The sequence below is a fragment of the Vanessa cardui genome, chromosome 6, assembly GCF_905220365.1.
Source record: "Vanessa cardui chromosome 6, ilVanCard2.1, whole genome shotgun sequence".
NCBI lineage: Eukaryota > Metazoa > Arthropoda > Insecta > Lepidoptera > Nymphalidae > Vanessa > Vanessa cardui.
The window spans coordinates 602,291-625,511 of NC_061128.1; the positions used below are offsets into that span (position 1 = coordinate 602,291).

At 32.7% G+C, this 23,221-nt stretch overlaps 2 protein-coding genes across 2 annotated transcripts; both read right to left on the bottom strand.

Annotated features, from left to right (window-relative positions):
- Positions 1–3,596: 3,596 nt before the first annotated feature.
- On the bottom strand, positions 3,597–13,436 carry LOC124530503 (bile salt-activated lipase-like). The gene is made up of 4 exons (XM_047104688.1): positions 13,109–13,436; positions 10,174–10,950; positions 4,306–4,802; positions 3,597–4,048 (listed from the first exon to the last, which is right to left on the bottom strand). Exons 1-4 carry the CDS (start codon positions 13,289–13,291, stop codon positions 3,874–3,876), a joined length of 1,632 nt encoding a protein of 543 aa, XP_046960644.1. The 5' UTR covers positions 13,292–13,436; the 3' UTR covers positions 3,597–3,873.
- A 3,526-nt stretch (positions 13,437–16,962) lies between these two features.
- LOC124530334 (esterase FE4-like) lies at positions 16,963–20,451 on the bottom strand. The gene is made up of 3 exons (XM_047104467.1): positions 20,113–20,451; positions 18,121–19,394; positions 16,963–17,841 (listed from the first exon to the last, which is right to left on the bottom strand). Exons 1-3 carry the CDS (start codon positions 20,293–20,295, stop codon positions 17,667–17,669), a joined length of 1,632 nt encoding a protein of 543 aa, XP_046960423.1. The 5' UTR covers positions 20,296–20,451; the 3' UTR covers positions 16,963–17,666.
- Positions 20,452–23,221: the final 2,770 nt, after the last annotated feature.

Here is a 23,221-nt window from a genome sequence, read left to right on the forward strand (position 1 = left end):
TTCTACCGCCAAATAACAGTACTCAGTATTGTTGTGTTCCGGTTTGAAGGGTAAGTGAGCCAGTGTAACTGCAGGCACAAGGGGAATAACAACTTAGTTCCCAAGGTTGATGGCACATTGACGATGTTAGGAACAGTTAATATTTCTTACAGCGTCATTGTCTGGGTGATGGTGACCACTTACCATCAGGTGGCCCATCTGCTCGTCCACCAACCTATACCATAAAAAAAATAATAATAATCACCAGTTCAATAGTTCAAGTGTTTTGTTCTACTACACATGGAGTTCATTAATTGTCAAAGTAAAATAATTTTGTCTCGCTATATGAAATATGGGTATAGAAAATACGATAATTTCATTATAGATTATAGTCTCCATATAATCAAATGAATACGTTAGTTTTTGTTATTAGGGTCCAAAAGATTGATTTTTTTTCAAGTTTATTATTCATCTTTAGGATAAATATGACACCTTCGTCTACCACTTTATACTTATGGTATCACAGAAAATCCGTACACCATCCTGCTAGATGACGCGGAGGAGGAAACGGACAACAACTGATGTAGATTACGTCACCGTGTTAAATTTGCCAGATGCATAGGTAACATGATTCTTAGAACTAGCGCGCACTGGTAACTTTTGTCACGGTGACTGTTTCGTCACTCTTGTCAATTCCGTGAATATGTACAGATGCAGACACAAATGTCACGTCGTAATGTGCGCGCACCTCCATACATATTCGTGGACTCGACAAGAGTGACGATACAGTCACCGTGACAAAAGCTACCAGTGCGCGCTAGTTCTTAAAGTTGGACATCTTCGAGACAGAAATGTCAAACAGTCAGCACTCTTGTCATTATTGCGGCGAATTTGGCTGGAACTTTAGCTTTGGCATGTGTTCAATTCAGAATAAAAAAAATTTAACATATAATTACGAAAACCTGACATCGTTAATATTAAAACAGAGTTCTCAGTAACACCATATACTAGATAGATGATATTGTTTAATACATCGAGTGACAGAATTGATGATCAACTAATGAACAAAACAACTGAAAACCGTATTCAACGCCTAAAAGCATCAAGAAGTATAATTTTATCACCAATTCTTAAGCCCTGTTATGATATCTAGTGTTATGTGATTTATCAGATCTGAATACAGAGGCACGTCAAAATAAGAGTTCAATATTAAATGGTTGGTAGTCTTGAAGAATATAATTAAGAATAATTTGAATATATATTTAAAGGGTTCTTACTTAGATAGGCAATTAATTTTGTACTCGGTGCCATTTAGTTGAAAGGGTCATTGACATTGAAATAATCCCACACGGTCGCTACAAACTAGCAAAGCCACAAACTGATACCAATAATTTTAAATTTTCGCCAATGTTCACAGCCTGTTTAGGCAGGCAAATTGCCTTAAGCCCGTGACAAAGCTGGGGCTCTACAACATAATTACAACGATTTTGCTCTGACAGTAATAATGTTTTGCAAATGGTTACAGATGTTTCCGGTATTGGTTGGTTAATGTGCCTGGTTAATTTATGCGACACTCAATTTCATTGTACATTCAGTGAGAGTTTGAAAAATTGATGTGGTATAAATTTATGTCTGTCTATACAACAAATTAAAAATTGTTACGATGAGGATTTTTGACAATTTGATTTTTATAAGTCGACAGAAGGCGATTGGATCAATGAATTTAAGAATGTTGAAGTGATCTTACCGGAACTATTAATTCAATTCTGCTATTGTAGTTGAAGTGAATATAAACTTGATTTTTCATTCTATATAATCATTATATTGTATAAAACAAAGTCGCATATCACTGTCTGCGTCTGTGCGCTTTTTTTAATAGATAGAGTGATTTGAGTGGAAGGTTTTTGTAGAATATATAATAGCTTTTCTAGATACGAAAAGAAAAGGTGTTCTGTATATTATAAAAGAAGTAAGTGTTTTCAGTTATAATTAAAATTCTAACGTCGAACAGTAAAGTGTATTAGTGAAAAGTGTTGTGCAGTTTGATTGATTAAAGTAATAAGGCCGTAGTACTTGGTAGCTAATACTACACACTCACCATATTATATTCTACTGCAAAATAGCAATACTAAGGAAAGTTGTTCCACTTTGGAGGATGTATGAGCCAGTTAATATTTCGCATAGAACCAATATTGGCACTGTAAGATAATATTAACCATCCATACATCGACAATGCAATACCATCGTAAAAATTTACCTGTATTAATGCACTCACCATCCAAAGCAGAACTATTTTTACCATGAGCCGCCTTTGAACACTTTCATTTTCTTATATTATTCAGTTTGTTTTTTTTTGTAGAAACTTTTTTTTCATAAAATGATTCATAAACACAAGATACATAAGAACTAATGAAGTTAATTTATATATAACTTTGTATAAATTCAATATATCATTAATAAATAAGAATATAAATTTGCAATAATTTAATCCAAATTCATTAACAAGTTTTTTCATATCTACTGCATATAATTATAACAAAAATTAATTAATTACTGGAATGAAACGAAACTTCAAAAGGGCAGTTTTAAATTAATTATTTTAACAGTAATTTTCATGAAGTTTACAATAAATAACGCTTAGAACGACCGTTATCTTTTGAAGTGAACGCGGAGGTGTTGTTAGAAGCTTTGTAAATTTATTATTATTACTTTAATTCTTGTAAAATTTTCGAAATATAGAGAATATACCTACAAAGGGTATTAGGGTAACGGTGAAGATAAGATTGTTATGTCTAAGGATGGTTGTTCTGTACTTAAAAATATGAATCGCGCTGACATTGGCTATGTCTCATTTAATTGCGATTATGTTTTTATTGAAAAGCAACACGCAACCATAATCTTTATCGATTTACAATTTGACCTTTTACTGAGACCTTAAGCCACAATATATTCTCCTTAGTTATACGAAGAAGTCCTGAAATATCATTTACGAGAAGTTAATGACATTTCAGGACTAAAAGAAAAAGTAAAAGTTCAAAAATTAAAATACAAATGAATAATTATGAACTAATTTAGATTCAATATAATAGCTCTGGCATCTCCTGACTATGATTTGATTTATAGTATAGTTTGGAAACAATTGAACTTTACACACTTCCGGTCAAATATTTTATAAAAATATTATCTAAGTTTTAGATAAAATTTATTCAAGAATATTATTCAAGAAACGCTAAACAGAAAATCTCTATTAAAGAGTAGGGATAAAAATAGCAGCAAAATTAGCACTGCGTAGGCGCACGCTCCATCGTCGCCCGTCTGAGGCCATTTTTTGGGAGCTCGAATTACTTACTCTCCATAATTGTTAAATTGACATTTTCTCTTAGATTAATATTTGCCTGTTATGCTTTTAACGATTTTACGTTTTACTTAAAAAAATATATTAATTTAAAAATCTATGTTATAGGGTTAAGGATATCAACCTCTGATTCACAAAAATAAAAAGCGTTAATGTTTTATACCTAAAGATACTTACTTTTTTAAAATTAAATTAAACTTCGAATACCAAAATTGGAGAAACGAAATTATATACTGACAAAGACAATGAAAACTCATGCAAAAAAAAAACAAACAATTTTATTATTTATTGGGAATAAGTTGCACCCAAAAGCTTAAATTGGAATTGAGCATTTAGAATTATTATTTAACATTGAAATACACAATTCTTAATTTTTTAATCAGTAAATTATTTCTTAGCTCGAGTGACAAATCAAATTTACAAGTAAAATTTTGTTCATTGTTTAGTTCATATTTAAAAAGTTCTTACATCTGTTAGGTGGTTTCGTCGTCAATAATAACTAATGTTAATAATAAATACATTTGTTTTTCTATAAAAGATTATACTACATCAGTCTTGTAAAAGTTGTTGTAGATTTCCTTCCATAAATAATAAGATTCAGGGTTGGGCATCGGGCCCATTTTCAGCTCACTATCAATGTATAGGAAATTCAAATTATCTTTTGTACTTGGCGTCCATTTTACTGGCAGATCACTTGAATCTGGAGTAGGATTTCTGAAACAACAAAATATCAGCATCATTATATTAACCAGCTTGATAACAATGTAAAGGAGAACTACTAAGTTATTAAGAACTTTAATTTATCAAGTAGCTGATTGTTTAATATAGCATCAAATGATTGATTTTATAATCACTTTGGAACTATTTGACTTACCAAATAAGTACAGAAAGAAATGTGTCCATCTACGCCATAACATTTTTATTAATAAGATAGAACTAGAGTATACTTCAATTTACGATTGAAAACTCACCCATATTTGGCAAAGTCGGTCCACATGCTCGTCATATATTCTATAATTCTAGAATCATCATCATTGACCTTGAAAGGTATCAAGTATCCGTCGAATAAGTAAAATATATCATCTGCATGACAAGCTCCTACTTGATCTGAATAACCGCTCCTTTTTTTCATAAAACTTCTTGCCCCAGAATAATTAAAAATATAATTATACACCTTTGATTCGACTTTATTAACTAAAAACTCAGTTTCAAAAATAACTGGAATTTCAAAATACAATTGTGTGTATAGATCTGTTATGTTCAGGTGTTTCTTTAAGCTGATGTCATCTTTACCGAAGTAAAATTCTTTGACTTTCTCAGCGACCTTCATGGCTTCGAGTTCAGATGAAAAAGTAAGATCAGAGGCGAATAGATAACGCCCATTCCTTTCTCTAACAGATTCTTCTGTTTCCATAGCCACTAAAAAGTAACCTTCCTTACTTGTAGTTCCGTAAATTACTTCTATATCCTTAGGCTTTTTTTTTTTTTTTTTTTTTAATTTATTTATTTTAAGAGCTTAGTCACCATTTGTGACTATGTCGCTCTGTTAGTTATATTACAATTTTTTACTTTTTTATTTCCTTAAACTTAAACATTTGTTACATAATTTGTATAATAATTTTGCTTCTTTGCTCCCAGGAAATGCCAAAAAACTTATACAATCCACAATAGTTAGTCTGCTTTTAATATTCGAATAAATATCATGTCTAAGTGACTCACTCCGAACACATTCCAGTAAAATATGGTAGATATCTTCAATTACACCACATTCGGTGCAATTGGCGGTTGTTACTTTTTTCATTAAGTATGCAAATGAGTTTAATGGAAGGTGTCCGGAACGAAGTCTTAAAGCCGTAATAAGGTCTTGGCGACTAAGGTCACATTTATCTATCCAGGGTTTATTCCAAGGTTGCGGCTGCATTGTTCTATACCATATGCCTTTTTCTCTTGAGCGTTCATCAAAATATTCTCTCCATAAGTACATACATTTTTCTTTATGCATCCAAATAACATCAGAGAAATATGGGTCCACTGATATTGGTATACCATCCACATTGGCCTGTTTTGCAAGATGGTCCACTATCTCATTGCCAGTTATTCCAATATGTGATGGTATCCACTGAAGAAAAACAGATTTTGCAGTCTTATTTAACTTTTGAATTTGGTCTAGGATAGTATATGCTATTGAAGTACCTCGATAACTGGTAGTGCATTTATGTAAATGTTGAAGAGCACTTTTAGAGTCTGTTAAAATTACAAAATTTTGAGATTCAATAGAATCAATATATGACAATGCCTCCGAAATTGCTTGTAATTCAATGAACATTATACAATGGTATTTGCTGAGTTGAAATTTCGCATAGTTTTTAGTTTGTGCATCATACAACGCTCCACCGGAAGTACTTATCTCTTTTGATCCGTCTGTAAATATTTGATAATGGTTTTTGTATGTATTGTCAATAAATTGGGTAACTACACTTCTAATATCTGTTAAACTATATTTATTTTTTGGATTTTTTAAAGGCAAAAGGTTACATCTAACAACGTTATTTACTTCAATACTGCTAACCCAAGTTTTTAAAGAGAACATGTCTAGCTGTTTACTACGTTGAACAGGGATCGATTGTAATTCAGCATGGATTGTAATCAGTAAGGGTTTTCGTTTATTTACCCAATAGCTAAGAGTTTCATTTGAGTTAGTAATGTTACAAAGTAGCTCTATAACCTTATTGTTTTCTAAGGATCTTGATTTGAGCCAAAATTTTCCTGCTAAGTATCGCCTACGGATAAATAATGGTTGCAAACAAAGTTCACTCTCCATGACGTGGATAGGAGTAGTTTTAATAAAGCCCCCTATAATTCTCATTGCATGATTTTGTATCGTGTCTAATTTTTTAAGGTTTCTCTTAGCAGCATTGGCATATAAAAAGCAAGCGTAGTCAATTCTACTGCGTATTAACGAAATGTACAAACGTCTTAAGTGTTTAGGGTGAACGCCCCAACCCGAACCGGCTAATACTTTAAAAACATTAAGACATTTTGAAACTTTTTGTACAATTTCATTTATATGTTTACCCCACCGTAATGAGCGATCCAACCACATCCCAAGATATTTTATTGATTCGACATATTGTAATACAGAATTATCCACTTTTAATAATATTTCATTTTGTTTTCTACCTTTCGAAAATAAACAGACCCTAGTCTTTTTTGAAGAAATATGAAGACCTAATTTACTAATTTGTTCATTAAATATATCTAAAGCTTTTTGTAGTTGTATTTGTATATAACTAATGTTTTTGTTTGAAGCATATATCACATAATCATCAGCGAACTGGGAGATGTTAATAGAATCAGGATATGCTTCACAAAATACGTGAATCGTAGCTATATTAAATAATAGGGGTGATAAAGGATCACCTTGTGCCAGACCTAAACAAGTAGATCTTCCAGAATTATAGTCTTTACCACGAATATTAAGCCAACGGTTGCTAAGAAAGTTCCAGAGGTAGTTGCAAATTTTAAGACCTACACCAAATTTATGGAGAATTTTTAAAAGTACTGAAATGTTCACATTGTTGTATGCGTTATTTATATCGATAAAACACGCAACCGTAGAATCCTGTCTAGCAAAACCGGTCTGAATATGAGTAATTAGGGTACTTAAATTATCGTAGCAAGATTTTGTCTTTCGGAAACCTATCGTATCATTAGAGAATAAACGATTTTTTTCGAAATACCATTCTAATCGTTTGTTAAGGATGGAATGGAAAATTTTGCACAAACAAGATATCAAGGATATAGGGCGGATCGAAGAAGTAAGCTGCAAGTCTCTTCCTGGTTTTGGTATAAGGACGATATCTATGTTACGCCACTGATGAGGGACTATATTTAGTGAAAAGAATTGATTATATAAATAGCACAAAATGAGTTGTCCTTTTTCTGGTAAATTTTTTAACATTGAATATGATATACCATCACATCCAGGGGCTGTGTCGGTCGATTTAATAGCCAATGAAATCTCTTGCATAAGGATAGGAGTTTCCAGACTGCTATTGAGAATATTAAAATAGGGCTTGGGTGGCAGAACATAATCGGGGCTTAAAGATTTTAAAACATCGTGAGTAAGTTGTTCATTGATATAAGACTTAGTAGTTCTATACCCTCTAATCCAACGCATACGTTGCCATAACTCAGTTGAAGAAGAAGATTGATTTAACGACGAACAATATTTTTGCCAACATTTAGAATCAGCTTTTCGAATTATTTTTTGCAATTCAGATATTTTATTTTGTAATATACCGAGGTTATTTGGTGTAGGGTTTTTTCTAAAGTTAATAAGAGCCAGCCGACGTTCTGCAACTAATTTTGATAATTCACTATTCCAATATGGTTTCGGCGTGAAAGTAAATGTTGGATTTTGATTTATATAACTAACCGGAATATATATATCAGCTGCTTTATTTAGACATGATATAAAAAAGTCGTAAGCCTGTTGAGGGTTTTCTGGCAATCTTAAGTCGGAGAATATGCGTTCAAGGTATTCTCGATAAGATGTCCAATTAGCTTTTTTATAATTCCTTTTTTTAAGCGGCTTAAGTATAGAGTGAATTGAAGTTGTCAATTTAATAATAAGGTGATCACTTCCTAATGTCTCATTAGTAACTTTCCAATTAAATTTTACAGACACGTCCGATGACGCTATTGATATATCCGGAGAAGATTCTTGTAGAATACCGTTAACTAGTCTTACACGGGTTGGTGTTGAATCATTTAAAGTTACAAAATTACTATCTAATAAAGCGTTATAGATTTGAATACCTCTTGGATCTATCCTATTAGACCAATTTGTATGATGTCCATTAAAATCTCCCAAAATAAGTGTGTTTTTATCAACTAAAGAAAATAAATGATCCCAATCACTCTGACTAGTTCTCACCGATGAAGGGCAGTACACTACAATTACATTCTGAATATGTGAACAATTAAAAATTTTAACAAAAATTATTTCAATGCCTAAATTGGGCCTAGAATTTAAGTTTATCCTTTGAGTTTTAACAGACCGGTGAGCCAGAACTGCTACGCCTCCATAACTATCTTGTCTATCCTTTCGATAAATATTATATTCACCAATAGTAAGATTTGTTTCTGAGTCTAACCATGTTTCACATACGGCAGCAATATGAATTTTCTCTTGCACTAACAACTGACGGACTGCACCTATCTTTCCCTTTATACTCTGTGCGTTCCATTGCATAATATTAATTCTATTCAATATGCCTTCACTGTCCACTGTTAAAGAGATGTGCAAATGGAGAAATAAAATCGAATTTGCGTTGGATCACACTCATAAACCACTCCAATAAGATTACTATAATCTGTTCTATCTTCTTAATCGCTGTAAGTTTTTTCATAAAAATAATATTTGCAAGCTTTTCTAGTAAATCAAAAAATATCCCTTTTTTAACTTTATCTTCTTTGTTACTGTTCTCTTCTTTAATTTCTTCCGTGATAGATTCAGTCTGAGATAAAGCTTCCCAATTAAGCGTTTCATCATTTGTAATTTTTTTATTAGTAGTACTTTTGTGGCTTGATTTTTTAGTATGTTTTGGTGTGGTATTAGGTGTCTGGATATGTTTCGTAGATTTTACGGCCCCGGCATAGGTTAATTGATCAGGTGGAGCGTAAGGAATATCTTTCATTTGAATTTCTTCACATGTATAATTTTCATTCTTTGCTGGTAAGGATGGCGGGACGTACATTTCCAAAGCCTTTTTATACGTACAATTAAATTCAGCCATAATTTCTCGTAATTTTCTTTCCTTTTTAAATATAGGACAATCCCTGCTCAAAGATAAATGGGGTCCTGAACAATTAACACACTTAAAATTTAGTGAATCACAATTATCATGGTTAGATCTACACTTAGGGCATACCACTTTAGTACTAGGGCAAGTTTTTTTATTATGACCATAACGCCAACATTTCGAGCATTGTGTGACGGGAAATATATATGGTTCAATCTTAATCTTTATATCATATACATATATATATGGGGGTAAAGATGAACCTTTAAACCCTAATCGAACTGCTTCACTCGTTAACCAGTCCGATTCATTATTTCTGCGCATTAATCGTTTTACAGATAGTAAATCCCTGTCACAAGTGATATTTTGTTTGATATCTTCTTCGCTTAACTCAGTTTCCACATTCTTAATAACCCCGTACGATATCCCTACTTCATGTCTATTGTGCATTCTCCATCCTCTTTCTATGAAGGCATTGCATGACAATAGTTTTGTTGCACTGTGTTCTTCTTCAAATACAATTAAAACTTTATACGGGTTTAAATATTTTATTCGAGATATATTTAATATATTTTCTTTTTTGAGTATTTTCGCTAATTGAAATTGTTTAGGCATTTTGTCTTTCGAATACACACAAATTTCTGTTAAATGTTCTTCCAGACTTTCTTTGCTGTCCCACATATTCCTTCTTATCATCCTTTTTCCTTTTTTGGTAACAGTTGTCCATTTATTATTAGTGTCTAATTCTCTCATTCGCTTTGTTGGTCTGTTTGCATTTTCTAAACTATAATCTTCTAATTCCTCCTCCATATATATTTCATTCTCCTGTAATTGTATTTGTTCTCTCGATGCGTTTACGCTATTAGAATCGGTATAAATAATGTTATCGCTTTCCATAGTAACGCACCTTACGGCCGGCGGCCGTAATCTTAGATAAGACCGAGCGCGTCTTTCTTAGAATTACGATCGCAATTAGTAAACAACAACAAAAACCACGACTGCACTACTAAGACGTATCGAGCGAACTGGATCCTTAGGCTTACTTTTCAAAACGTTGTATGGTAGATCTGTTAAAACTGGTTCTGTTTCTGGGATATTAGATTCAATACATGGTAAGTGTAGCATTTGAGTATCAAAATATAAGCCGATTGGTTTTTTTACGGTAATCTCAGTAAGCTCTTTGTAGCTCAATTGAGATAGTATTTTGTATATTTCATTTGGATCTTCTGTGTTATATCCAAGAGATTTGACTAGAAGACTAGCAACCCACACGGGGTTTCTGTTTATAACCCAATTAGATAATGATGATCCACTTTGAACGATTGCTCTTTTAAATAACCCGGTAGAAGCCTCACTAGCTAATAGTAGTGACACTGAAGTACCTCCGGCACTTTCACCAAACACTGTTACGTTATCCGGATCGCCTCCAAATGCTGCAATATTTTTCTGAACCCATTTCAATGCCGCTATTTGATCCTTCAATCCAGCGTTTCCCGGCGCTTCTTTTATATTAAGGCAAATAAATCCAAGAGCACCAAGTCTATAGTTGAATGTGACTAAAATAACATCTTTCTTTGCAAGGAAACCTGGTCCGTGGAGAGTCTTGCTCCCACTTCCTAGGTAAAATGCACCTCCATGAATATAAACCATAACAGTCAGGGGCTTTGTTTTTGGCATCGCTGGTACGTAAACATTTATTTTCAAACAATCTTCACTGCCGATAATGCCTATAAAAGATTTTTGTGCGCAGACATGAATTTCGTCTACAGCCTTATATACTCCTTCCCACGATGGCGGTGGACCAGGAGGCTGAAACAAGAGATTAACAACATTTTTAACATATGTTTTAAATGACATGACTTTTAACAAAATTAGTACTGAGTCCAAATAACTATGTTATTGTTTGTTTTCATATATCCTCTTAAAACTGTAAACATGACGCGAAGTGACTTAATTTCTGGGAATAGATTAATACTTAAATAAGTAAAACTTGAATTAATTACTACTTTGTGGTAGGGCTTTGTACAAGCCCGCCTAGGTAGGTACCACCCACTTAGCAGATATTTTACCGCTAAATAACTGTACGCTGTATTGTTGTGTTCCGGTTTGAAGAGTGAGTGAGTCAGTGTAACTACAGGCACAAGGGACATAGCATCTTATTTCCCAAGGTTGGCGGCGCATTGACGATGTAAGGAAAAGTAAATATTTCTTACAGCGTCATTGTCTGGGTGATGGTGACCACGTACTATCAGGTGGCCCAAATGCTCGTCCGCCAACCCATTCCATAAAAAAAATAATGACTTCTCGGTTAATTTATTAATGATTATTATTTTTGAAATTATTATACGACTTTTTTATTTCTACACACTCTTATGGTACAAATCGTCATTTATATTCAAGCAAATGTGACCACAGAATACATGTTTAATTTATATTGTGTTTGTTTATACAATTATGATTGGACTGACCGTATATGTCAATATTAAACAATTTATCAATTTCTTGCCACTAGATAATTTTGCTACTTAAATAGTATACTAAAAGATATTTTTAGCGATGTTAAAAATTTCAATCTAGACAAGTAACGAAGCAAAATAATTACAAATAAGTTCAAACCAACAAATTAAAGAAGCAGATTTCAAAACAGCTGCTTATTGTATATATGTGTACACGAACTATACAGAGTTTTGACTTCTTAATACATACAACCTTTCAAAAACTAACGATATCTTTTACGATTTTAAATGTTTTCCAAGCAAACGATTGCCTGCCGCTTTACGCCTTTTGAAATTTAATAGCAACAAAACTTTTTTCTTACCCAGTAGAACAGATTCCACGAAAGGTTGCTTTTTATAAGATGCTAGTTAAGACTGATAGTTTATAAATTATAAAACTTAGACAATCAATAATAACATAAAAGGCACCTGGCCTTTTCGCCTACGGCTTCGTCAATTATCAGGTATAAAATATTATTCGTATTAAATTCAAGATTTCATACTGTTTCATAAAATTTGGTTTAGTGGTGTGGCCTTGAAAGTGAAACAGATACACAGACATAGATACATATTTTATTTTTATTTATGTTATTTCATTTTATTTTATTTATTCATTTATATCTTACTACAATGATTGTACACTTTTGGATCCCTGATGTCTAAAGTAGATTAAACTGTATTTTAGAAATCAGTGCTAACTCATCGGACATTTAACATAAGTAAAATATAAGAAAACAAAAGAAACAAACAAAGAATAAGGTCAAACATAACATGCTCATAGGGTTAAAGTAAAGTAATACAATATACAATTATTTTGTGTCTCTCTCTGTGTGTGTATGTGCGTATGCGTGTGTGTGTGCGCGCGCGCGAGTGTGTGTGTGTATGTGTGATTGTGTGTGTATTTGTGTTTGTCTCATTTAAATAAGCTTTCGAGTTTGACATATTCCAGGTTATTTAGCCACGCTAATATGGCTCACATATAAACATACTTATAGGATTACTATAAAAGAAAAAATTTACAATCGCTTATAACCGTATTAGTAAGAGCTATATTTGTTCAAAATATAATGGAATATTGTTTTTTTAAAAAAGGATTAATTGGACATTTTCAAGATTAGTCAACACTCTACAATATCTAAAAAGAGTTATTGTTCATTACATTCTACTGATATATTTTACAAAAAGGCAATGCGTTGCGTGTTGACTATAGTCTATAATTATATGTATATTGTAACTAGCAAGATTTAAGTACGTATATTTGCGCACAAAATGAGCACGTTACGAGTCAGTAGAGTATCGTCAATTAAAGTCCGCAGGTTATTTGGATCCCAGTACTTTAGAATGATAAATAATAGTCTATTTACAAAGAGTCCTATGTAGCAACAAAAAACTGTTAATGGGCTATATAATATATTGACAAACATTAGAATGTTTTTGTTTACAAACATTTCAAACAAAACTTAAACACATACCTGAAACCGCGTGCTACTGTTGGTCGACGCGTAAGGTATTCCGATGTACTCGAAAATAGTTCCATCTGCGCTGATCTTACCGCTCAAAGTCCCTTGCGCGATCTTCACTTCTGGCGCCGGCTGATCGATTACGTTCATAACCACTAACGTAAACAGAACTATATATTTCCTCCGGTACCCCATTGTATTTCATATTAAATTGGATTAGAAACAAATATTTAGTCGTGTTCTTTGGTCAATCGATATAAATAAGTGTGTTTACTGGATGACCTTGACCACAGAACCGACACAACCAATGCGTACACGCCGCGATGCCTGACTAACGAACGGCCGCCGGTCACTCACTCGTGACGTTTATTCGCGAAATATGTATATCGTGACGTCATAATGGTTACAGGTTTTTATTGATTTTTGACGCATTCTTAAATTTGTTTTGCTTTTTAATTAAATAATATAGTTACAATTATTGTTTAAATTGGAGTCGGTGTCAGCCAAGAAAACCCTACAATATATCTAGCAAAAAATTAGACGTGAATACTTTAAGAAATATGTTTTTTACAAATTACCTTTTATATGACAATATACTGTGTCAATCAAGGGACTCGTATCGCGTATTTCTTTTGATTGGTGAGGAGCGTGCCCGTGGCTGACACCGGCTCGAAATATAACAATAATTGCAACTACACTATATAATCTTAAATTGACTTTTAATTAGTCTAATTCATTTCATTTCACTCAGGAGAACTTTAAGAAATATTTTGAATACGTAATTATTTTTTTAATTTTTAGTGTATATTAATTTGTTTTGAAATAGTGTTTTGTTTGAACTCGGTTTTTCTTGGCAATTTTTTTTATTGGGAGAATTCCCATTTTAATTAAAATAATATCTTTAACGGTATACAGGGAAATGTCATCGTCAGTATTTCTCCAGAATTTAGATATATTTGAAAGATTACTTTGAAATGAAATTAACGATGTTATTGATCTTAAAACAGTATTCATTAACTCTCGTCCAAATAAAATAACAACTTATTGTATATAAAGAGACGAATCGCGAGACAATTATTAGAACGAACTTGTTTTCGCTATATATTCTGTATCAAATAACAGATGATATTACGACACGATGAAATTAATTAACGACGTGTGAGATTTAATTAAATAACATAATTATATTATTTGATTAATTGACAAGGAGTAAAATTGATATTAAAAATCCCTTGTTGATTAAAACAATAACAAACACAAGTTTAAGTAATGCTGGGAAAATAATGAAGAGGAGAAAAAAGAGATGAGGACATCCCTTCATTTCATAACGCTTTTTTTGCCTGTCAATTTCTGCTGCTTACTCTGCAACTTCGACCTAAAAGATTACTTGTAACTTGGACAGGGACAGATATTTCAAAATTCCAAAAACAAACGGTCGAATGCAAGTCGGACTTACGTTCTTTCTGTCACGATGTAAAACAAAACAAAGTACTTACTTAACACATTTTTTTATGGAATAGGTGGACGAGCATATGAGCCAACTGATGGTAAGTGGTCACCATCACCAATAGACAATAACGCTGTAAGAAATATTAACTATTCCTTACATCGTCAATGCGCCACGAACCTTGGGAACTAAGATGCTATGTCCCTTGTCCCTGTAGTTACATTGGCTCACTCACCCTTCGAACCGGAACACAACAATACTGCGTACTGTTGTTTAGCGGTAGAATATCTGATGACTGAGTGAGACTTACCCAGGCGGGCTTGCACAAAGACTTACCACCAAGTATACATACTTACAAAAAGAAAAAAATAATTAACCTATTTAGATTCTATTAACTTTTTGGTCTGAAATTTGTATAGAAAAACCTAGCACCGTGTTTCGTTTTGAATCAAAAATGTAAATATTTATCCTCAAATCCCCACCGAGACATGTTCAGAACTGAGGGAATATTTAATTCGTCTATTCAAAATGCAAGTTTATTTCGCATAGTTCGTAGATGAATACTTAATAGACTCAGCGCTGTGTTTTGCATAACTGTTTATTAAACGAATCCGACGATTAATTCCTGTTTCCGTGAAGAGGATTCAACTGTTTGTCTTTTTTATCTCATTACTGCGGGACTCTTGTTTTAACGCTTCTTTTATATTCAATTTTAATGCTTTGATATTTCTTAATTACTAATCAATGATATTCATTAGGGATTTGTGAAAAAATAGCGTTTTTACGAAAGTAAAATGGATCAGTGTTGTATTATAAATAAACATATATTGATGAAGAATTGTCAACATTGCACAATATAGCTGAGGTAATCGCGTCGTACACGCAAATCTAAGGATTTTTATCTTTATTTCTTCTTCGATTGGAATAGACTCTATGACAATTTGTTTTTAAATAGCAACATTACGCATATTCTCAGAATGAGAAAATGAGAATGAGAATGAGAAATTAGATACCCCAAGTATTAAATTTAACTTTTGTTTGATTGTTCATAAGTAGATTTAATTCACGGCTAGCATTAAGTAAAGAAAAGATCGCTCGAGTCTCCATCACGCTTCTACAATGAATATTTTTGTTTGAAGATTTCTCTCGTGAAGGTGAGTTTATGTAAGTGCTTTTTGTACTTTCATATTCTTAGGCTATTCCAGCTGTTATTCGGTAAGATCATCTATGATCGCGTTAGTCATATTATGGGCCACTATTTTAGATGTTACCTTAATTAACTATATCTTTCTCGCCGTCATACTCGTAATATAAATAAGAGGTTTTTTTTCCTTTCTATTTATAAAACCGGTTATCATACAGTAGATCATCTAATGGTAAGTAGACAGGTAAATAATAAGACTACCAACCTTTGTAAATAAGATTTTGTAAGCCTTGTTCATGTAGTCCATTAAGTCACCCTTCAAACAAAAAATCTAGGACGGTAATGATGAGTTTTGAGTCATGGTATTGCTGATTGACAGTAGAATATGTAAGGTGAGTGAGTGGTATCTACATAGACAATCTTGCATAAAGTGCTACCATCAATCTATCACCAACTTTCCTTAAGATATAAAAATTAATTAACGTTATAGCTCAAACTGTCAGTAGTATCTAAAATGTTCTATAAATTATATACGAAATTACGTTCAAGTTTATGCATGATTCTAAATTTAGTGTGATCCTGTAAATGTGCGAACAACTTAGGTGGACTCGTTTGTAATATTCATAACGTTGCTATTGTAGGAAATTTGTGAATGTGTGTAAACTGCAAACTAGCAATTTGTTCCAGCTTTGCATTTATATAGAAATACCTAAATTTAATCTTACTACGTGACTCGAGATGGTAAAACGAATACAAAGAAACAAGATAATTAGAAAAAAATGCATAAAATACAGTTTTAAAATATTGCATGTAAATCAGAATTTGAATTGTAAAATAATTTAATAAAAAATAAAACTACCCACCACATTAAATAAGTCCTCGCTGACTGAATGACTTGACTGACTTACGTATCCGTATTTATTTTGTTATTACATATATTTTGGAAGAAGTCGATTAATCTATTAAGACTTAATTCATATCATGCCAAATCTTCGGGGCCCAAAAGACGTCACTTGTCAAATTAACGTAGAAACTTATCAAATATAACCCTCGATATAATTACCTGTCAATCAGTGGAATCTTTGATGCGAGATAAATGTTTATGTTTATGAATCTTCTGTCCTTTTATTCTAATTGCTTGTATTTTTTTCTTATATCCATATTTGCTTGGCAAAATTCCTTTAATTAAATTTCATCGGAATCTTTGATCGAAAATTAATTTAAAACTAAATGTTATTTGTCATGTTCTTGGATTGGAAAATTAAAAGATTTGACTCAGCATAATATAGTATGTTTATTCCAAATAAAAATTTTGAGTCATCAGTACCTGTACTGTGTAAGTGGCCTTTACACTCAAGTGTATTTTTTCAAACATCTCGTATGCAGTCTTATTTGGTTATAAGAGTAATAGAATCGAGATTGTACTTAAATTTGCGCAACCACGTAGGAATAAGTATAATTGCTAGTATTCTTTGTAAAGGAGTCCTTGATACAGGTCATAAATATAGAAATAGAGTCTGCGAATGGTCTGTCGCATGATTTGTTTGAAAAAATAAATATAATGAATTGAGAACCCATAGGGATAGTTTTTATTACATTAAAAGCCTGAAAATTTCCCACTGCTGGGCTAAGATCTCTTGTCCCTTTGAGGAGAAAGTTTGGAGCACATTTCACCATGTTGCTCCAATTGTGGAAAATGTGGCCAGTTTTTATTGGGTGAAGCTAACAATAATTTAATTAACTTAGTATTGAGTATTTTAAATAATAATTTAACAATAAAAATAAATCTTTATTTTCATTTATTGGTCCAATATGAACAAAATTTAAAGGTGTGAGATTTTTATCTTTTCTACAATGCGGGTTAGTGGATTATGTGGACAGTATATATTGGGTGAAAAAAAGCTGTTACGTGGACTTTATGAAACATTAAAAATAATTTATATTATAATAAATACATAATTTATTTGTTCCATAAAATGTTATCCTATATCAGTCTTGTGATATTTGTTATAGATATCTTTCCATAACCGATAAGATTCAGGGTTAGGCATCGGGCCCATTTTTAGCTCACTATCAATGTATAGGAAATTCAAATTATCTTTTGTACTCGGTGTCCATTTGACTGGCAGATCACTCGAATCTGGAGTAGGATTACTGAAACAGAAAATATCATCATGAGGAAATAAATAATATTAATTTAATTTTTTATTGGTGTCTTTCTTTGTTAGAATCAATAATTCAAGCATAACAATTTAACAAGTATCTGAATTTTTAACATCAACCGTGATCTATTTCTAAACCATTTTCGAAATCATAATCAACTATGACTTAGGAATCAGGTTCGGGTTTCGAAAATAATTATATTCATTAATGTCTAAGCTAAGATAATATAAACTAAAAATAAAATTATTTCGTTCAAATGTTAATTCTTACCCGTATTTTGCAAAATTGGTCCACATACTCGTCATATATTCGATTATTCTAGAATCATTATCATTTACTCTGAAAGGTATCAGGTATGCGTCGAATAAGTAAAACAAATCATCTGCGTGACAGGCTCCTTCTTCGGCTGAGTAACCACTCCTTGTTTTCATAAAATTTCTTGCTCCAGAATAATTAAAAATGTAGTTATACACACTTGATTTTATTCTGTTTACTAAAAATTCAGTTTCGAAGATAACTGGAATTTCAAAGTACAACTGTGTGTATACATCTGTTACATTCAGGTGTTTCTGTAAACTGATGTCATCTTTACCGAAGTAAAATTCTTTTATTTTCTCAGCGACCTTCATCGCTTCTTGTTCAGATGAAAAAGTAAGATCAGATGCGAATAGATAACGCCCGTTCCTTTCTCTAACAGATTCTTCTGTTTCCATAGCCACTAAAAAGTAACCTTCCTTGCTTGTCGTTCCGTATAGCACTTCTACGTCCTTAGGATTATTTTTGAAAACGTTGTATGGTGAATCTGTTAAAAATGGTTCGGTTCCTGGGATATTAGTTTCTATACACGGTAGATGTAGAATTTGAGTATCAAAATATAAGCCGATTGGTTTTTTTGCGGAAATCGCAGTGAGCTCTTTGTAGCTCAATTGAGATAGTATTTTATATATCTCATTTGGATCTTCTGTATTGTATCCAAGTGATTTGACTAGGAGACTAGCAACCCACACGGGGTTACTATTTATCGCCCAATTAGATAATGAAGATCCACTTTGAACGATTGCTCTTTTAAATAATCCAGTAGAAGCCTCACTAGCTAAAAGCAGTGAAACTGACGTACCTCCAGCACTTTCACCAAACACTGTTACATTATCAGGATCACCTCCGAATGCCGCAATATTTTTCTGAACCCATTTCAATGCTGCTATTTGATCTTTCAAACCAGCGTTTCCTGGTGCTTCTTTGATATTAAGACAAATAAATCCAAGAGCACCAAGCCTATAATTGAATGTGACTAAAATAACATCTTTCTTTGTGAGGAAACCCGGTCCGTAGACAGTCTTACTCCCACTTCCTAGATAAAATGCACCTCCATGAATATAAACCATGACAGCCAGAGGCTTTGTTTTTGGCATCGCTGGTACGTAAACATTTATTTTCAAACAATCTTCAGAACCGATGATGCCTATAAAAGATTTTTGTGCGCAGACATGAATTTCATCTACAGCTTTATACACCCCATCCCACGATGGTGGTGGACCAGGCGCCTGAAATAGGAGAAAAGGTATTAAATAATAATAAGAATGAGTCGAGATGGCCCAATGAACAGAACGCGAGAGAATCTTAACCGATGATTGCGGTTTCAAACCCAGGCAAGCGCCGCTGATTCATGTGCTTAATTTGTCTTTATAATTCATCTCGTGCTTAGCGGTAAAGGAAAACATCGTGAGGAAACCTGCATGTGACAAATTTCATAGAAATTCTGCCACATGTGTATTCCACCAACCCGCATTGGAACAGCGTGGTGTCATATGTTCCAAACCCTCTGCTCAAGGGCAGAGGGACCTTTAGCCCAGCAGTGGGAATTTACTGGCTGTTGTTATTTTAGTTATAAGAATTATAATGCAAATAAAAATAAAGTACAATTAGTACATTGCAAAATACTTGTTTACTTAATGATGACATTCCGTTACTAAACGACCCAGCTGATCCAATAAGCAACCAATATTTATATAGACTTATCTCGAACACTATCTATATAGACAATCGAATTATAATATTAATATTATCTTCGTACTTATCTACTTGTGTCATTATTTATATTTATTTAATATTGAACTTTTGTTTGGTATTCCAAGAAAACAAAAGTAATGAATTAACGTAATATCAACTGTAATTAAATTGAGATTATTTATAAAAACAAAACTTATTACACAAAAGAATGTTTTTGTTTGTGAACATTTCAAACAATATTCAAATAAATACCTGAAACCGCGTGCTACTGTTGGTCGACGCGTATGGTATTCCGATGTACTCGAAAATAGTTCCATCTGCGCTTATCTTACCGCTCAAAGTCCCTTGCTCGATTTTCACTTCTGGCGCCGGCTGATCGATTACGTTCATAACCATCAACGTAAACAAAACTATATGTTTTCTTCGGTATCCCATTGCTATGCATGTTACTTTACATTTGAAAAAAATGTTGAGTTTAGTTATAACACTATTTTTCTTATTTATTATTTAATTGTTTATTTAACATCAATGACCTTGACCAAATAACCGACACAACCGGTGCGTAAACGCCGCTGTACCTGACTAATAAATGGCTGCCAGTGACGTATATACATCCATTGATATCGTGACGTCATAATTATCGCATGTTTGCCTTGAATTTTGTCGTATCATCCACTGTCTTGTGATATGGCATTTTGTTTATAAATGACAATATGCATATATATTTTAAAATTCGACCTTTTTGGTACATTGTGTCTAGTGTCTTATTCTGAAAGACATTTACTTAAAATAATACACTTAATTAGCTATTGGTATTTATGTCATTTCAAGGTTGTAAATATTGTCACAGTATATTTTCACAGTGGTTCTAGAACGCGTGCATCTTAATCGATGATTGCGGGTTCAAACCCAGACAACCACTGAATATTAATGTGCTTAATTTACGTTTATGGGTGAATTTCCCAGGAACAAAAATTACGTGGCATCAATGAAATCGGTACTATAAAACATGGTTATAATGTTCTAACATTTTTTTCTGGTTAGGTGATATAGTAATCTATGTGTAGCACTAAATATGAAGTTAAATAGGATTAATAGAAGCTCAAAAAAAAAAGTTACACCTCGAAATCTTTCATTGCCGTGTTTGTCCACACATTACCTCGATGTGTATTATACGTCATTGATAAAAATCTATTGGTTATTTATATTAAAACCAAGTTTTAATTGATACGTGAACAGTTAAAGTATTGTTACGGAATACATTTATTCATATATTTAAACAATACAAAGAATGGTTAATAAAAATACATTTGTCCTAGAACTACCTTTCATCGCCGTGTCCTAAATATATTTAAGAATATTGTTTTATCTAAGGACTTGCGTCCCCCACCCCTGTGCGCTAAACGTTGCATGATAGTTTCGCTCGGTGCTCCACGTGGAAGCAAGTGCATACGTGCCTACGTTTTCGCGCCATAAAGGTAAGTATTCGATTTTTATGTTACTGGACATTTTTTCTATCATCGCCGTGGGTAGACCTAACTTATATTTGAATAAGTTTGTCCTCTTGATTAGGCATTCGATAGAATGCCATTTGTCTTATGTTTATTTGTGACGTGTTAATTACTCTGAATAATTAATAGATTTTTGGCTACTTGATGTTTTTGCCTTGATTTTCATCGCCGTGCTCTCATTGCTATGGTTTAAGTGGCCAAAATTTGCTATGGCAATGAAAAAAAGACACGGTGATGAAACGAAATTTCATTGCCATGCCTTTTAAAACAATTTAGTTTCATTGCCATGAGCAGTTGTTTCATTTCCGTGACTTATGTTTTCATCGCCACGGTATGGTTAAGGAAAGAAACAATCTGTAGTGTACATTCAACTACAAAAATATATCTCCACGTTAACCTTACGAAATTATATACATTTGGACACAATAGACACTCAAACATACGCACACACAATCGCGCACACACTCACGCACGCACAAAGACTCACACACACACGCACAAACTTACAGTCACACACACATATATTAGAGTCTAATTATAAACATAATAATGGGTTGCTTATTTTTAGAAAACCAAGATGCCTAAACCGAAACTATCGGAAGAGGAGAGAAAGGAAAGAAGAAGATTGGCCGAACAAAAGCGACGTGAAAAATTAAGAAGCGACCCTGTTTTACGAGAGGAGTATTTAAAAAAAGAAGATGAATAGGCTATTTTGATTTGTGATGTGCAAAAATATATCTTTGTGATCTAAGTTAATATTGAAGTATAGATAATAATAATGAGACGAGTGAATTTGAAAGGCTGATATTCCTGTTAACAGTGCTATACTGTTAGTGTTAATTAGATGTATGTGTTAATTAGAAAGGCTGATTGTATTCTATAATAAGATTTCTTTATTGGAAAACGATGAACATACCAAGTTCACACCCTTTTGTATGGTTTATCTTTCTTGCTACACTACACATATCTATCATATCTAAAAACGAACCGTAGACAAAGGGTGTAATCTTGTTGAATCCAATACTGTAAGTCTGTATTAAATATAAGATTTAATAGAGAAAAGGTAAAAAATATTATGTTGATAATAAGGCTGTGATTAGGTAGGCCCTACGATTTGTCCAGACTTGATTTAATCATAATAAATAATAGTTTATTCGCGAATTGTAAAATTATGTTGTGTTAAGTATATATTGTTAGCAATACCTATTGCATACTTTAGAAAAGTTTATTTTTATTTGTTAATTTCTGTTCTGTTAATTTTTGTGTGAAAGAACTTAAAATAAATGATTGTGTTGCTTTGATTCTATTAAAATTTTGTTTAATTTTACTCCTATGCAAGAAGATTATTGAGAAGAGGGTAAAAAAGGTGCATGTGTATGTGTATGCCTTTCCCTCTCAGAGACATGGATGTGTCCATCCCAGGTAAGTATTAAATACATATAAAAATATCATGTGTTATTGGATTTTTTCATTACCGTGGATTGATTCTATCATTCCCGTGGCACAGTTCTTTCATTGCCGTGGACACATGTTTCATTGCCGTGCATCCATGTTTCATCGCCGCGGCACGAAATTTTTAATCTTGTATATCTAGTTAGTTTTTTAAGCTACCTGCTAGATATTAAGCAAGAATACATATATTATCAAAAACTTGAATAAACACTATTTTTTCTTATTCTAAAGTTGCAGAATGAAAAATCCACGGAAATGAAGATTTTCTTGGACCTGTTGAAATTCACCCTTATAATTCCTCTCGAGCTCTTCGGTGAAGGAAAACATCTTGAGGAAACCCGAATGTGTCTAATTTCATAGAAATTTTGCCAGATGTGTATTCCACCAACCTGTATTGG

Coding starts and splice junctions, on each gene's coding strand:
- LOC124530503 (XM_047104688.1), bottom strand. CDS start 13,291: ATGGGGTACCGGAGGAAATATATAGTTCTGTTTACGTTAGTGGTTATG. Junction 4,803..10,173: donor TTTTGAAAAGTAAGCCTAAG/GATCCAGTTCGC, acceptor AAAAAGCCTAAG/GATATAGAAGTAATTTACGG. Junction 4,049..4,305: donor ACCGACTTTGCCAAATATGG/GTGAGTTTTCAA, acceptor TTGTTGTTTCAG/AAATCCTACTCCAGATTCAA.
- LOC124530334 (XM_047104467.1), bottom strand. CDS start 20,295: ATGGGATACCGAAGAAAACATATAGTTTTGTTTACGTTGATGGTTATG. Junction 19,395..20,112: donor ACAGTAGCACGCGGTTTCAG/GTATTTATTTGA, acceptor CTCCTATTTCAG/GCGCCTGGTCCACCACCATC. Junction 17,842..18,120: donor ACCAATTTTGCAAAATACGG/GTAAGAATTAAC, acceptor TTTCTGTTTCAG/TAATCCTACTCCAGATTCGA.